This window comes from Neopsephotus bourkii, unplaced genomic scaffold, assembly GCF_033783945.1.
Source record: "Neopsephotus bourkii isolate Nb327-2 ecotype Australia unplaced genomic scaffold, CSIRO-AGI_Nbou_v1 NB_168, whole genome shotgun sequence".
NCBI lineage: Eukaryota > Metazoa > Chordata > Aves > Psittaciformes > Psittacidae > Neopsephotus > Neopsephotus bourkii.
Window position 1 is genome coordinate 9,315,515 of NW_026900684.1, and position 16,238 is coordinate 9,331,752.

A 16,238-nucleotide genomic window follows, 5' to 3' on the forward strand; every position below is an offset into this window, starting at 1 on the left:
TGCAGTTGATAACTATTGCCAAAGCTGGTGGCAGGCTTCTTTCCTTGGTCCCTCCAGTGGTTTTAAAACTGTTTTCAGAAGCAACTCTCCAGTGAGTTAGGGAGCAGTAGTGTTCATTCCTCGGTTAACAGAGTGTGATTATGTTACTTGAAAAAGAGGCTCAGTTACAGGATGGTTTCCACATATTTTATGTTTGAAAGCCAATATATTCAACGTGGATATACAGAAAAACAGAAATATAAACTATGAATTGAGATATGTCAGTAAAATATAAATAATCTTTTCTTATTAAAAATGAGGTTAAACTTTTTTCTTTGTCGCTGCAACAAACCAACTCAAGAGCAAGTCTCAAGTTTATTTTAGATATTGTCTTGAGGCCAAATTCCGCTGAAAGCTTTAGAGATACAGTGCACCTAATAACAAAGTGCATTTGTCCGAGAAAATACTGGAAAAACAGTCAGTTCTTGCTTCCAGGTCTTAAAACCTCCCTTTTCTAAATATCCTTTCAATGATCTATGAAGAACTGAAACTTTCTGTATGAAAGGAAAATATTTCATGAAGTTAACATCTTTAGATTGACTGTGAAGTTACTGTCTAGAATAAGTGATACTGTAATGATGAAAAGCTGCTTGAAAATGTCTTGGACATTCTTGGTAGCCTCAGATGAGAGTACTGCCACAGAGGATCCAACTCAGTACGTGTTTGCAGCATTAAGGGAAATTTAAAAGTGATGCAGGAACTGAAAAGGACTATATTCCATGCACAAACATGTCATAGGTCTGAAAAGACAGTAGCAAGTATCTACAGTAAAACAGAAGTTCAGACTGATAGTTTTTACTGACAGCAGTCATGTAACGGGCACAAACAGAGTAAAGGTGTGGTCCCTTTGCAAAAACTGAATGCCTTAAAAGCAGAATCTAGAAACCTAGAATACCAGGGTTTCAATTAAATACTAAAATTCCCCTTTCAGTTTTCCTGACTTGTAAATTTAATTCATTTTTGAGACTGTGACCCATAATTTATATCAAGATTTTTTGGAAGAAGATGAATTGGAAAAGATTTTATATTTATTCCAGTAAGGCTTGGTGTCTGAGTCACAGCCAAATTCTGTAACACTTTCAGGAACTTGTAGCTGAAATTCAATGGAATCTTTATGTAATATGGAGAATAAAAATATGAGTCACAAATAAAGACTGCTGGTTCCATTTAACTTTCCCTACTGATACAAACAGATTATCTGGATCCTAATACCCATCTGTAAGGATAACTTGTGACTAATAATGGACCTGTGTGATGCTGTCAGGGTTTCCAGACATAACTTTTACTTCTTATTGCCAAATCTCAATCTCTCAAGTTTCCCAACATCCAAGAACAGTGTTTCTAGACTATGGTACATGCATAAGACAGGCACTCTAAGCTCAAGTAGAAAAGTTGCAGGACGAGGCTGACAACAGGCTTTCTCATTTTAAAGCAGACATCTCATTGCTTGAAGATGCAGCTCTACGCCTACAAAATAAATTAATTGAAAAGAACTGCATACAGACTTTTAAAAAGAAAACATTGATCGTTTTCCTAAATTTTTGTGGGGTTTTGTCATTCAGCTCAACAAAAGACCAAGACATGATGCATAAACACTTTGGTACTCTTTGCCAATACATAAATCCACAAACAAATGTTTTCAATAATGAACAACAGCAACAATGAAATGTTAAATGTTGAATAAAACCTCCAAGATTCTTCATGAAAAACAACCACCAGTTTATAGTCCCAGCTGTCACACACAACATGGAAGATATTCTAGTACCTCAAGGCCTAGTGCTGAAAGCTGAGTGGCTTTATCCACTTGTTCAAGCTGAGCATCCGCAAAAACTCTCTTCAGCTACCACCAGACGCATGCAGTGTCTTGTGCTTTGACTTCCTAGTCCTGGGTGAAATGTCAAGTCAGGTATACCACTATCAATACCAACTTGAGGTACACCAAATTCTGCAAATGTTTTAGAATACAGCACTGAGAGATTGTTTCATTGGTCTAAGGAGCAGGCAGCATGCTGGGCCATGTTTTGTTAAAGTTTTACTCACATCGAGGGAAACCTACCTTCAAATATTTTTTACCTCATTTGAAGAAAAGAATGAATCCAGGCTTGCAGTTGCCTTAGTACTCTAAACCTAGGAGTAATTTTTCTATTTTAGCTAAAATAGATACTCCCCAGGATATGTGTTATAATCAGCTCTTCCAAACAATCTATAGGAAATCATTTTCCCCATCTGATCCATTTTAACAAATATTCTTTAGATCTAAAGATAAAATCTTTATATTAAAAAAAAAAATAAAAATTGTACAAAACAAAAACCTGAACAGCTCAATTTTAAGACACCATATTTTCCATTTCCCCGTAGCCATGTATTGCAACTAATAAGAACAGAAATCTTGAAGGGACCTCTTACATGATCAGTGCAAGTTTTTACTACTGCAGATAATTTTGCTTTATAATCCTATTCATCACCTGTTCTAATGCTGTTTAAAACCCATGGTCTCTTTACATTTCAGCCCTTATGAAAAGTTCTTCCAGAATCTTTATCTCCTCATTCCAAGGGAGACTTAGCCTTTAGCCAAATATTTATGTACTGTGCTTACCTACACCCATCTGATCTTGTCCTAGAAAAGCTGAAGAAAAGTTCACACCTCCTATTAATTCTTACATATCTTTGCTTACACTGACTTTTCTTTTTCTGCCTGCTTTTGTACAGCATTGCGTTATAAAAGCCTATGTCATTACTCTCATCCCCTACAGCATTTTCTCACTTTTACATCTCCATGTTTATCTTTTCAACCTGTTTGAATAGGAACTATCAGGTTAGCAGTTGATAAAGGTCTATATCCTGCTATGGTGATTACAGCATTACAGAAAAAGCTGTAAAGACTACTAATTTGCAAGCTGAGATCTACTCAGTCACTATTATAGAAAAGCTGAGTATGTGTAAAAAGATGGTTGTGGCATCACTACATAGCTCCATTCACACTGTATGAGGTATGCTGTTTATAAATTTTCATATTTTGTTGCAATCATATAAGAAGATTAATTAACAAAAAAAAAAAAAAAACAAACCCCCAATAAAACCAACCAAACAAAGAAGGACTAGGCCAAAAGAAATAGTTGTTCAAACATCTTTAGTGTAGCTGCCTTATAATGTGTATTTAAGCAGTGGAAATTAATCTCATCATGATATAGGGGGATTTTGTCCTTAACTCCTGTTAGCACTAATAGGAGTTAAGTCCATAAATCCCCATCTATCACTGTAAGAATATAACCTTTCTCCCTTGTTTTTCCATTAACCCGCAGTTTACTAACACTTTGTTTACAGAAACAAACACTACAGTTGTCTTTAGAATAACTGTTACATTAACGTGAATTAAAAAAAATTAAAGATTCTTCAATTATCACTTTTGTTCCTGGTTTCTATTCTTGAGTCTAGTAAATACATGCTGGAAAACTCCAGTACAAACACCTTACATGAAGCATTAACCTTGAGATTCTTTCTTTGAATAAGTTTGAGTTATTTTGGCATCATTTAAAAATTCAGTTCTGTTCTCATGTCTTCATTCTATCGTGAATACTTGCTACTTCATGCACTCTGTGTGTGCATTTTTAATTACAATAGCCAAAGTAATCGTTTAGCATGAAAGAGCTGTGGACTCACATATTTTATACATCATACTCATATTGCAAGGAAATATCCTAAATTGTATCCCAAAAGTTGAAACCATCATATAATACTTTGATATTAAACTATAAAATTATACCGTTTATCAAAAGAGATGGTAAGAATATGTTTCATACATAGCTATTTTCCATGAATACACAGCATGTGATCAAATATGGTCATTAGCAGCTGGTAGAAAAAGAAGTATTATGAGACTGTGATTCAGGCTTTACTTTCCTTCAAAAACCAAAGGGATCAGCGAGGTGTTGGCTGATAATGCACTTTAACTGACATGCCCCTCCCTGTGTCATTACTGGCATTATAATAATGGTGCCGGATCTCTTTTTTTTTTCTTTTTTGTTCTCCCTAAATCCCCCTAGATTACACAGTATCACAGTATCACAGTATGTTAGAGATTGGAAGGGACCTCAAAAGATCATCTAGTCCCATCCCCCTGCCGGAACAGGAACACCTAGATAAGTTTACACAGGAACGTGTCCAGGCAGGTTTTGACTGTCTCCAGAGAAGGAGACTCCACAACCTCCCTGGGCAGCCTGTTCCAGTGTTCTGTCACCCTCACTGAGAAGAAGTTTCTTCTCAAGTTTAAGTGGAACCTCTTGTGTTCCAGTTTGTACCCATTGCCCCTTGTCCTAATAGGATTATAATAGTAATTTACATAATAGTAAAACTCAGCATCTCTGAGAGAGATTGCTTTCTTCAACAGTGCAAAATAACCTGTGTGACTTCAGAATCTGTCTCGCTTATTGCAGAGACTTCAGCAGGACCAGTTAGTTGACTAAAGCACAATAAGTGGGTTCTGTACCTTCTCTCACTCCCAAGTAATTTCCTTTGTCCCTTCAGCTCATAAACCATCTACCCTGCCATCTAGATTCACTACACAGATGTCTCAAAACAGGGATCAACAGATTGCCACCTTCCTCCCTCTCTCCAAACCATATGTAATCAATCCCACCTCACAGGCTTCTCTGCTCCTCTGCCTCTAGGGCTCCAGTTTGGTGAGGCATTTATTTTCTCAACAACTTCAATCCAGGGCTTTGACACAGCAAAGCCAACAAACATTAGCTCCCTGTAGCTGCAGCCTTTTCCACAGCTTAGAAAGGTCCCAGCTTGCAAGCCTTTACAAAATCAAACCTAGAAGCAAATTTAATTCCCTACCTTTCATTAAAAAAAAAAAAAAGGCAAACAAAACAAAGCAAAAAGATAAAAAGAAAAACCAACATAGGAAGCTACCTCCTCAAGGCATTTCTTGTTAGGCATTGTGAGCCATTGTGAACAGATATTGATCAAACACTTTATCACATTCATAAAGATATTGAAGGTAAATTAAAAACAAATATATTGAATACACATAATGAAAAACAAGTATGTGTTCACTATTTTTTCTTAACCTGCTTTCAGTGATAATAATTTAACAGTAATCTTCAAAGGCACTTCTGGGGGGTCTGAATTTATTCCCTTGCTTTAGAAAATAAGCTGTCTTTGCATTGCCTGATCTTTGAGTCACTAGATTTGTTTTTTGGTTAATAGATTTCCAGAATGTAAATGTACAGGAACATATAAAAGCCAATATATTGGCATAACACTACTAGTTAAAGAAGATTACTAGTCTGCTTTCCCTCCACAAAAATTGATACAATATGTGGAATCTGCCACAGCCTTCTTTTTAGTTCTTTTATAGACTTGAATAAGGGATAGCTACTTGACTCCTAGTAAAACTGAAGGGATAGAATACTGAAAATTTGATGTTTCTAGTCAGTCTACTAAATAGTTCTCTGGTTTGCAATATATTTTTCCTTATTTTTGTGAATTTTATGAAACTGGCTACTCTATAGTTTTAGAAAACAGTATAGAAAATACATCATTTGCATACCTTGATATAATCTACATTATATAAAATATAGAATACATATCTATATAAAACCCAACAGTTTTCAAGGTATATGTTTATACTTTACACTGGTTAAGGTTTTCATTGATTTTGGATAACTTTTTTGCAGATTTTAAATATTTATAGTAGACCTTTTAATGTAACAAGACTGTTTCCCAGCTTACCAAAATGTAGGGATAATGATTCGGATTTGTGTCTGTGACTACTGTTCTGGTAAAACTGTAGTATTACAAACTACAGTACTTCAGATGTATCAAAGGAAGGTTAAGATTGGCTTTTTAGTGAGTAACCTCTACTTCCCCCTTCATAATAGACCTAGAGGATGATTTCAAGTACAAGTTTTTAAGGGAGATTTCTACTTTTAGCCTATTCAATCAATCACTGAAACCAGTCATAGTCTAAGTGTTAACACATAAAATGTATTAATAACACTATGTAAAAACATAATACCAAAACCTCATCTGAACAAATTAATAACCTCAGAAAAACTCAACTTTCCACTTAACAAGAAATACTTTCTGCTGTTAGAAAAGGAATCTTCGGGAACACATCCTCTGCAGCAAAAAAAACCAAACCAAAACAAAAACACCCCAGAATCTTTTGTCAACTGATACCATAGCAACATTCTACGAAGAGAGAGGCTTACTGCATGATGTTTGTTCATGTAATTGCCATGCGCATTTTTATCTAACCCTTATGCTACTGCTTGAAATTTAAAGTGCAAACATTTTAAAAATCCCTGATCTAAAGCTTAAAAAAGCAATTATACTGAACAAGTTGCAAAATGTGATTTTAGAGTAATGCATTAGGAGTTGAGATCACACAACTTCCATTAAAAATGGAAGTAGTCTAGTCAGTCTTCAGTTAACAAATTTCTAGGACATGCAATAAGAGCTGTGAAAATGTTATTATACAATATGTCAGTATTATGTTTAATTACTTTCTTAAAGAGTAAACATCCTAGATATTAACTGGCTTACTGGCTTTGACTTTTGATATGAAGATTATTTGTGAGCACAGAAACTAAAATACAACCTTTTCTACTGGTCATGAACCAGAAAAAAATAATAATAAAAAAAAAAAGTCTTACTAGGTCTGTTCATTTTGCAATGTTTCAATCATAAAACCTGGAAAATAAGTAGGTTCTGTGGCACAATGCTGAATTCAACAGATTCTCTGTGTTTTGTAATAAAGACAGGGGAGTCAAATGCTAAATATCCAGTTTGCACAGAAACTACTGACTATATTAACATGGGTTGAATGGCAAAGACTGATAGCTCTGTACTAATAAGCATCCTGTAAGTGGGCCCACGCTTTCAATAAGGGAAAGACTGAACTGGAGTAGTGACAGAATAGTTCTTCTCCTCCAAATCCTTAGCAGTGATGGTAAATGACATATTACTCAATCCAGAAGAAAAGAAAATAGTAACATGCATCCCACGCAAAATATTAACAGAGATGACACCACTTCAGAATCCAAGGTTATGAAAGCAGGTGACACACCTAGGAAGAGTACTTGGTGCGCAAGTAGTGTATATACTTATTTGCTGAACTCTGAATTTTTATTTTGTAAGGGAATCTGAGATATAATATTACAGGTAGCAATTCTGAAGTCCTAGTTTTAGGTAGTTCTTTGCCAAGGATGTTCTAGTTCTATTGACTTCAATATGAATACTGCTGGGCAGTCATTGGAGTCAAACTCTGCAAGGGAATTAGGCAAAATTTAAATAAAACAGAAAACTATTCAGAGGACACCCACCACAATACTTGGTAGTTCAGAAGCACAAGAAAAGCAAAACAAAACACCAGAAAGATTAAAAATATTAATATACACCTTAAAAGTTGCATTTATACATCCATGAACAAAGAAAGAGACCTCTTTGTTCGAAATCCATCAGCAGTCTTTTCTGAATAGCTCAAATAATTTCTTAAAGCTTCCTAAGGTCAGAGTCAAGTTAGCCTTCACTCAAATCCCCAAAACATCTGGCCTGTTCTACTTAATGAAAGGGGTGAGAACACTCACAATTTTAAACTAGTCTAGGATTAGAGTTTTTATCCAGGAACTGAACAGGCCCAACTGCTCATCCTCAGCCTGCAAGGGCTTCATTTAGAGATCCTAATCAACAGCAAAGTGCTTAGGCAACTAACTTCAGGCAGGACTAGACAGGAAAGTTTTCCACACTTTCATGTGAGGAACTTGTCTTATACAGCAAAATTTCAAGAGTCACAAGATTAGAAAGAGGAAGGTTTTCTCTTAAGGCCCATCAGTAAGGACATGAGGGAGGAGTTATGTGGTTCTGGAAAATTCACAAAGCTGCTTCTTACTGACGGAGTGGTACAGTACTGCAGTTGCTCCCAGCTTCTCTATGAGTTCCATAATTCCAGATTGAGAACAATAAGGTCATCCTTCATTTTACTGCCGAAAGCTGATCTGGAAAGAAATATTCCACCTATGGAATTATCCAGATATCATCAGGAAGGATTCTGTGAATCAGACAAACTATCATAATCAACAGCATATCTATATTGCTTCTTGTAATGAATGCCCTACAGCTATTCAGTACAGAAAAGCATGTTCTTAGGGATGTTTGGCACTAATCAAATCTTAGTACTCTGACACAGATTTGATGCTTCAATTAAAGTTAAGTACTCAGCAATCAATTTAAATCACAGCTAATTTCTCTTTAGCTGCAATGATATATCTCTGACAGATTAATGAGTTACAGTTTATGGTGGAGCATGGAATCTGTTGTAATTTTTTTTCACTCATTAATTGAACTGCCATAGATATATGCACTATCCTTGCTGCAGTTCAGACCTGCAATAATGCAAAGATGTAATAATAAAAAAGTCCCCTTATTTACAGTAATAAATCATGCCAGTGAAAATATCACCAGTGTTTATTAGCATGACAAGCAAAAGGATGAGCCATTTCACTCTAGCCTAAATTTGTTGATAATTAAGGAAGTTCTTGTCCTTAGATTTAAAATGTTTTCTCCCTCTAGTATTTACCCTTCAATATATTAATGGATATCACTCAATCAACTCACAAATCTTTTGTACTACTGATTTTAAAAAAGGAAACTTTTCCTGACTATTTTCAACAGAACTGGCTATCCTGTGCAGTCCTACATCAACCTTTTCTGCACCTTCTTCTATATATTCCTTTTCTGACCATACATGACTAAAGAAGAGGCCTCATCATAAATAATCTCAGTAATCATGGAGTTCCAAATATTAAGCATGAAGAAATATGGGAGAGTCCTTCAGATTATACAGACTATATTTACATTTTATTTATATTTACATGTCAGTGTAAATTTCAAGGGTCTTCTACTTTGATTTTGCAATGACATTGGTAATCTGCATGGAAAATGACTTACCAATTTCAGGGGCTTAAATTTAGATACTTGTGTTTCTACCTTAAGGAAATTTTATTAAGGCATATTGAAATCATTAGCTGAATAGATTTTGTTCCAGTCTGAAATTTTCAGTTATGTGAAGGAAAACTAAGGAAACTCCATCAATTTACCCAAAGTAATTTGATGACCTAAAGTGCAGGCGCAGTGTTTAGGGCCAGTGAAGAAATTTGAAATGGAAAGATGTTATTACCAATTAATAATATACCACAGGGCATCCTGTCTAATTATATTAATCAAGGAAGCAATAAAAAAAGTCAAAGTATATTGAAGATGCATATGGCAACCACAGCATTTTGCAGAACAAAGACCAAACTTTTTTTTCATTTACCCAAGAAGCAAAATGAAAAATGAAGTAATACATGCTCTACATATTTTTTTGTATTTTGGCATACCAATGATGTTCTGAAGTATGAAATTGCTAGTACTATTTCACTAGCAACTGAATACCTAATAACTCAACATCTGACAACTTGGGAGAGCGAGGATGGATAAATAGTCTCATTCACTGAGGGGTGATAAACAAATGCAATAAATTAAATAACTCTTCATAATTATAAAATGATACTTATTTTGAAGCCGCTATTCAAGACATTTGTTACTTTTTTAGGCCAGGATTCCCTTGGATCTTATTTTTCCTGATACATACCCTTCTCCCTTGTGACATCTGCATAAACTATTTAAATCATCCCTTCTTTCCCCCCATGACTCTAGCAGTTCTCTAGATTTTTACCTTCTAATTTTCATTCCTTAGCAGCAGGTAACCCTGATAATATTCATTTCTTACTTCAGTCTTCTTGTGAGCAGCTCTTTCCAGTACATCTGTGGCATCTTCTTAGGAATAGGGGATAATATCCAGTTTTCATTACAACAAAGAGCCACAGTTATCAAACTTTTAAAAAATCTTCACAAGAACAATATTTCTCATGTTGTTCATGAGAAGAATAATATGAGAAAAATAAAGCCATAAATTTAAAGTGGCTTTAAATTTACTCTTACAAGTGTTCATAGAAAGTCCATAAGATTTTCATGTTAAAATTGTAGTGAGCTAGATCAAATAAAGCTAGAGTCATGTTACAACGTTATGCAAAAGACAAGCCTTGGAAATATCAGGCAAAATTGTAATAGTATTTAAAACTTCAGCAAATAGAGTTCTGGAAGATTATTCATTTATGCATGAAAATTTGATTATTTGGTTCCAATGGCAGCATTCAAAAATTACGAGAGCAGGTGATATGCAATGTTCAGATGAAAGGCATATTTTGGAAATTTTAATATATCCTTCTCTCAGATCTAGAAGCATTCTGCATACAGTGAATGTTAAATAATACATTAAAGAAACCAGTGATAGTTAGTCAATTAATATCTTGAGGATTTGTGCAGAAGTTTCCATTCGGCAGTCTAGCTATATTCTGTATGCTGTGGGAATATAGCTCCACCTGTATCAGTATAATGAAGAAGAAATCTTTAAGCACTTAAAATTTTACTGTGTGTTGGAAATTGTTAATGAAAATGTTAGTACTAGAGTCCCTAATAGCCTCAGCCTCAGCTTCAACAAAGCACAATTACCTGATCTCCCAATTTTTATTTTGCTGAGCCCTATGAAGCTGATGAACAGAATCCTGACCCTGTAAGAAAGTTCACCCTGTGGCTAAGGGTTTCAAAGGACAGTGGATCAAGTGCAAACCCATAAAGACTCATTCTATAGAACCAGGGTACAGCAGCTGTTCAGACAATGGTAGCCTTCAGGCTCTGGAAGTCACCACAACTTAAATGATGATTTGATGATTTCTCTCTCCCCTCAAGGAACCTCCCCAGCACAGTTATCTGAGTTGGGAGTCACCCGCTCTAGGCAAGTAGCACGTGAGAATAGCAATCCTCTTGTAAGAAAACAAACCAATTCTGGCAGCTAAATTCTGGTCTCTGTGTTTACATCAGGAAACTCTACTTGTTTAAAGCAGTTTAGCCTTATGCTCACAATGTGTAATTATAAACTGAGACTATGAATACTTGTCTTTCATACAGTAGCAATCAAATATATCCCTTTCCTTTTGATAGATTAGGAATTTTTTCATGAATAATGACAGCCGATTTAAATCAGACCTGTCAAGGGAGAGAACCGTGAAAAATAGCTCATTTGCTTCAATGAAAATTTTAACTAAGATTCTTTTTATCTTAAGAGCTTGAAACAGTTTAAACCAATAAACTTTATGCAAAATGCCACACAGAATAGCTTAATAGAACCTTGAACAGATTCCTCCATTTGTCTTTCTCCATTTTCACTCAGCTTTCTGCTATACATTTTCCACCTATTCTGTCTTAGATGGTTGAGAAGTCCCATTCAGAAATTCATCATATTCTACAGAGAAATGTAAAATAAATATTCTCACTTTGGGTTATAAAAATTTACAGGTAAAGCTTAGGTTTGGCTGAAGTGCAGAGGAAGTCCTGAGAGCTGCAGTGCTCACACCCAGAGCCCCAGGTTTAGAGTTAGTGTTTCCTTCAGTGCAAGCATTCCACGTGTTGAGGCAGGTAGTAGAGCCGTCACTGCTCCCACATCCTGCTTCTTCCTCACCTTTGATTTTATACAGGAATTTGGAAGGGGAACTGGTACTATGTGATATTTGGGATATCATGCAAATAAATAAGGATATTTCGGGGGATATTATGTTTTCTTGCTGCATGGAAGACAATAAAAGCTAAGTTTTATGAACACTGAGCACAGACCTGTCTAAGGGTTTTGGCTTAGTTTAGAAAAAGAAAAAAAAAAACCAAACCCTAGCTCTCATTTCTTCATGCCATGTTGCTAATTATTAAAAGTACCAATAGTTTCTCTTAAGACATTTTTATGGCTCTTGAGGCTACCACTAGCCAGAAAAAGAGGGGAATTTTCTCTTAGTCCTTTTCTGAAAGGGGGGGGGGGTAAAAAATAATTAATTCCTTAAAACAAGTAATAGCCTTTAAAAGTGTAGTTCCTATGTCCTTATGCTCAGTGTCTCAATTCTCTCAGTTCTTGATATAACATGAGATGCTAACATTCACTTTTATTAAAAACAAAGACTTTCACCTTTCAGAGTGATAAAGTTTGAAGAATGTGTGTAACCATAAATACAACATTGTCTCTGACAGAGAGTATATACAACTCCAAAATTAATTCCAGGAGTTTGAAGCACTCCAATTTTCTTTTCTATAAAAGCACCCTTGATTAAGACAGGACTATCTGTAAGAATTAAGCTGACTCCACTTGTACCTAAGCTAATCTGTCATAAGGACTTATATGATCTTATACATGGCCAGGTTGGATGGAGCTCTGAGCAAGCTGGTTTAGTGGAAGGTGTCCCAGCCCATGACAGTGGGGTTGGAACTGGATCTTTAAAGTCCCTTCCAACCAAACCATTCTGTGATGCTATGATCTCCACCGTATTTGAGAGGAGGAACATTCACCCTCCTCAGACAGTTGTCTGGAAACTTATTTCTCACACAATTTTCAACAGGGAACTGAGGCACAGGAAGTGTAAGTGGTGGGTCTAAAATATGTAAGGACTAGAGAGACAAAAAGTAAATTAACTTCCCTTATAGTGGAACAGATTCTCACTGAAAAAGAAGGAGAAATGGGAAAGCCCCAGCCAGGAGTTGGGCAGAAAAAAGTAACTCCATAAAAATCTTTTTATGCTTCTCTCATTTTGACTTCAAGACAAAGTTACTGTAAGGGTAAAGTTATATGGAGTTTTATGAACTGTACATGGAGGCTGGATTTTCTTAGCTTGGGATTTTTCAATAGCCCTGAAATACATCTTTATTCTTATCCATTGTGTCCCCACTAATACAAATAGGTATCATGCTGGTATTCAGCTAAGTAATACTTTTGTCATCCACACAGATGGACAGGGGATTACATGGCTAAGAAATGAAATAAAAGCTAAATCCCTATGCTCAATAAAGCCTTGCTTGTTTTCTCTTTCATTCAGGATTACCGAGTGAACATCTTTCTCCGACAGAATTGGAATGATCCACGCCTCGCATACAGTGAATATCCAGATGACTCTTTAGACTTAGATCCATCCATGTTGGATTCAATTTGGAAACCTGATTTGTTCTTTGCTAATGAAAAAGGTGCCAACTTTCATGAAGTTACAACAGATAATAAGTTGTTGCGAATTTTCAAAAATGGGAATGTACTTTATTCCATCAGGTGAGTCTCTAATCAAATTATATTTTGTTTGCAGATAGAAGCTCAAAAATGTACCAAAGAAATCCTAATGGATATCTTCAGTTGCTAGTCATGCAGTGCTATATCTGAAATAGTTGTGAGTTTTGAATACAGATTTTTATCATCATTACTGTTCATTGTTAATACTAAAATTGAAAATGATTCCTCATTAGATGCACATAGTAAAAATAGTAAGAAAAGTATATTTCCCATTTTAAAATACAGATACTGAGCATAGTGGAGCTAGGGCACTTGCACAGAGCAAATAATCCTGGAATGGCATAATCTGAACTGGCCTATGTATGAGTTTCACATGCTGTAGCCACCAAATGTCATGACAATCCAATTTTATTTCATTTTCACCTTTTTGGATATTTCAGTTGCACTTCAACATGGAAACATGACCTGTTTGAGGAAGCATGACATTTAAAGAATAGATCACTTACTGCTGGAAATGGAGAGAAAAGTGGGAAGTAAACTTTTGAAAAGGTTTAAGAAGCTGTGAGCAGCAATCATAAGTATTGACAAAATCTAGTTATCCTACTTCTTTTCTCTTCTCTTCTCTTCTCACCACTTTCCTTTTATTGATACTGACGTTAGTAGGCATTTTGCCATTACCTTCAAAAACCTGATCTAGTGAGAAACACATCAGATATAAGTATACTAAAGCCCCAATAGACATGGTATAGATTTGGTATTAATACAGTGACCTACGTGTGCAAAATGTTACACTTTTGAAAGTAAATAAGCCTCTCATCCAGTTAGCATTTTGCTTCGCATGTTTTTATAACACTGCATTAATAGTTAATTGGACTTTTTTGAAGACACATCAGGAATTTGTGAAGCAATTTGTATACTGAAAGAAAAACAAAACATCTGTGCCTTTCATGGATGTATCAGTGAGCAAGGGAGTCTCCTCCTTCCTTGCAGTGCAAGTGGGCAGTGTCTTGTCAAGCTTACATAGGAAGAAAGGGTTGGGTTAAAATTCTTGTGTTTCATATCCAAAAAGGAGGTTAGCCTGCCAGTCTGGGAACATAATCATTCTTCAGTGTCACAACATGCATTCTGTCACTAGAAACAGATGGAAAGCAAGTAAAAAAGATTCTTTCTCTGGACCCAAGTAGAAAGAAGAGGTAAATCAACTTTCTCCAGACTGTCTGAATCACCCTGAGAGGCACTGGCAGTTTTTCCACTCTAGCCAAATAACTCCTCCTTACCCCACTCCCTCCAGATACATACAGCACAGGGTGTAGACACCACCACTCAACTGAAGCAAGTTTGGATTTCAACTTCAATAGAATTCAGATCAAATTCAGGGTCACATGAAATGGGAGAAAGAAGACAAACATGAGAAATGTATAATACTAAATTATAAAAGCAAACACTGATGGTGATGAAAGAAAATTACAGCTCTTGTGTTTCTTATGGAGCCAGAAAGTTTATGTTGCCATGATTTAATTAAGAAGTATTACAATTTCTGAAACATTTAAAATCATATAATTGCCTTTTAGCTGAGTCAGTTCAGCTTTTGATGAGGGGCAACATGTTAATTGCGAACATGCTAGATTTAATATTAAAAGGGAAAAAAAGGAGAATATTTCTAAATTTTCTTTTTCCTTTCATTCCCTAACTATTCCTCCTCCCCTAACTGCATTGGAATTATAATATTCTCATGAAAATAATACGGTTACAGTCCTTGGTTCAATGAACATCTGAATACTTACTGAAGCACAAAGCAAAGTCCAGGTGCCTCTTCTCTGAAATTACTTGTCATGTTATAAGCCTACTAGTCAGATTTTGTGTATAGGACCATTTTTAATTGCATGGTAATAGAGTCTGGCTCTGAGTTCCCTCCTCAGGCTGTCCCTCTGCAGCTCTGTCATTGCCAGGCTAAACAGAAGTTATAGTAACAATCAAGAAGCTTTGGAAGCAAAAAAGAAAAATAAAAGAAATACATAGACACCCTTCCCACCTAATGCCCATTTCCCTTTAGCCCTAATTCCAAAAAAAAGGGGAATGACCTGTGTAAGGTTTTTGGAGAACATTCTATCAACTGATCTGATAAATGAAGGTGAAGTCATGGCACTGGATGATGAAAGGATAACTAAAGAACACCAGTGAGAAAAAACATGTACCTTTACTTCTTAGAACCACAGAATCAGTTAAGTTGGAAAAGACCTTTAAGATCATCAAGTCCAACCGTTACCAACACCACCACTAAGTCATCTCTCTGAGGGCCTTATCTGCATGGTTTTTGAGTACTTCCAAGGATGGTGATCCCACCACTGCCCTGGGCAGCCTGTTCCAATGCCTGATTGCCCTCTCTGTGAAGAAGTTTTTTGCAAATATCCAGTCTAAACCCTGTCCCCGGCAGAGCTTGAGGCTGTTATCTCTTGTCCTATCGCTTGTTACTTGGAAGAAGAGACCATTCCCCAAGACCGATACTCCTTTCAGGTAGTTATAGAGAGCAATAATGTCCCCCAGGAGACTTCTCTTCTCCAGACTAAACAACCCCAGTTCCCTCAGCTGTTCTTCATAAGACTTCAGAGAATAAGTCTTCACCAGAAGACACCTGACCCTTCTCCAGAAGTACTACTTTAAATATAAGTTACATTGACATAAAAAGTAAAAATACCCCTTTTGCTTATAGGCTGCAAAGTATTTAACAGGAAGTATCAGGACTAACATGAAACACAGCTGCAGTTCAAAATTACAGGCATGTTTCAGTGTGCCATCAGTATCATAAAATGTTATCTTAAACCTTTTGTTGACAAATTAAGCACCTTATTTTAGAACAATAACACGTAAATTACTTTGCCATCATGATTTGCAGCTGACATCTGTTATGAAATTCTTGTAGGTCTGGGTGAATTTTATGTTTGAAACACTGTACCAATCCAATAATTCTGCTTAACACAAAAAGCATGCTGTTGTTGAATTCCTTAAGACCTCTCATAGACTTAGGCAACCCCACTGAAAAATTGTTTTTCTGAAAGTC

At 35.9% G+C, this 16,238-nt stretch overlaps 1 protein-coding gene across 3 annotated transcripts in view; it reads left to right on the top strand.

Annotated features, from left to right (window-relative positions):
* Positions 1 to 16,238, top strand: part of GLRA3 (glycine receptor alpha 3) — a 75,552-nt gene that overhangs the window by 28,903 nt on the left and 30,411 nt on the right. For all 3 annotated transcript variants that reach the window (XM_061372437.1, XM_061372420.1, XM_061372428.1), the window contains exon 4: positions 12,999 to 13,222. In XM_061372437.1, coding sequence (XP_061228421.1) covers positions 12,999 to 13,222 — 224 coding nt within the window. The remainder of the gene's footprint in view (positions 1 to 12,998; positions 13,223 to 16,238) is intronic.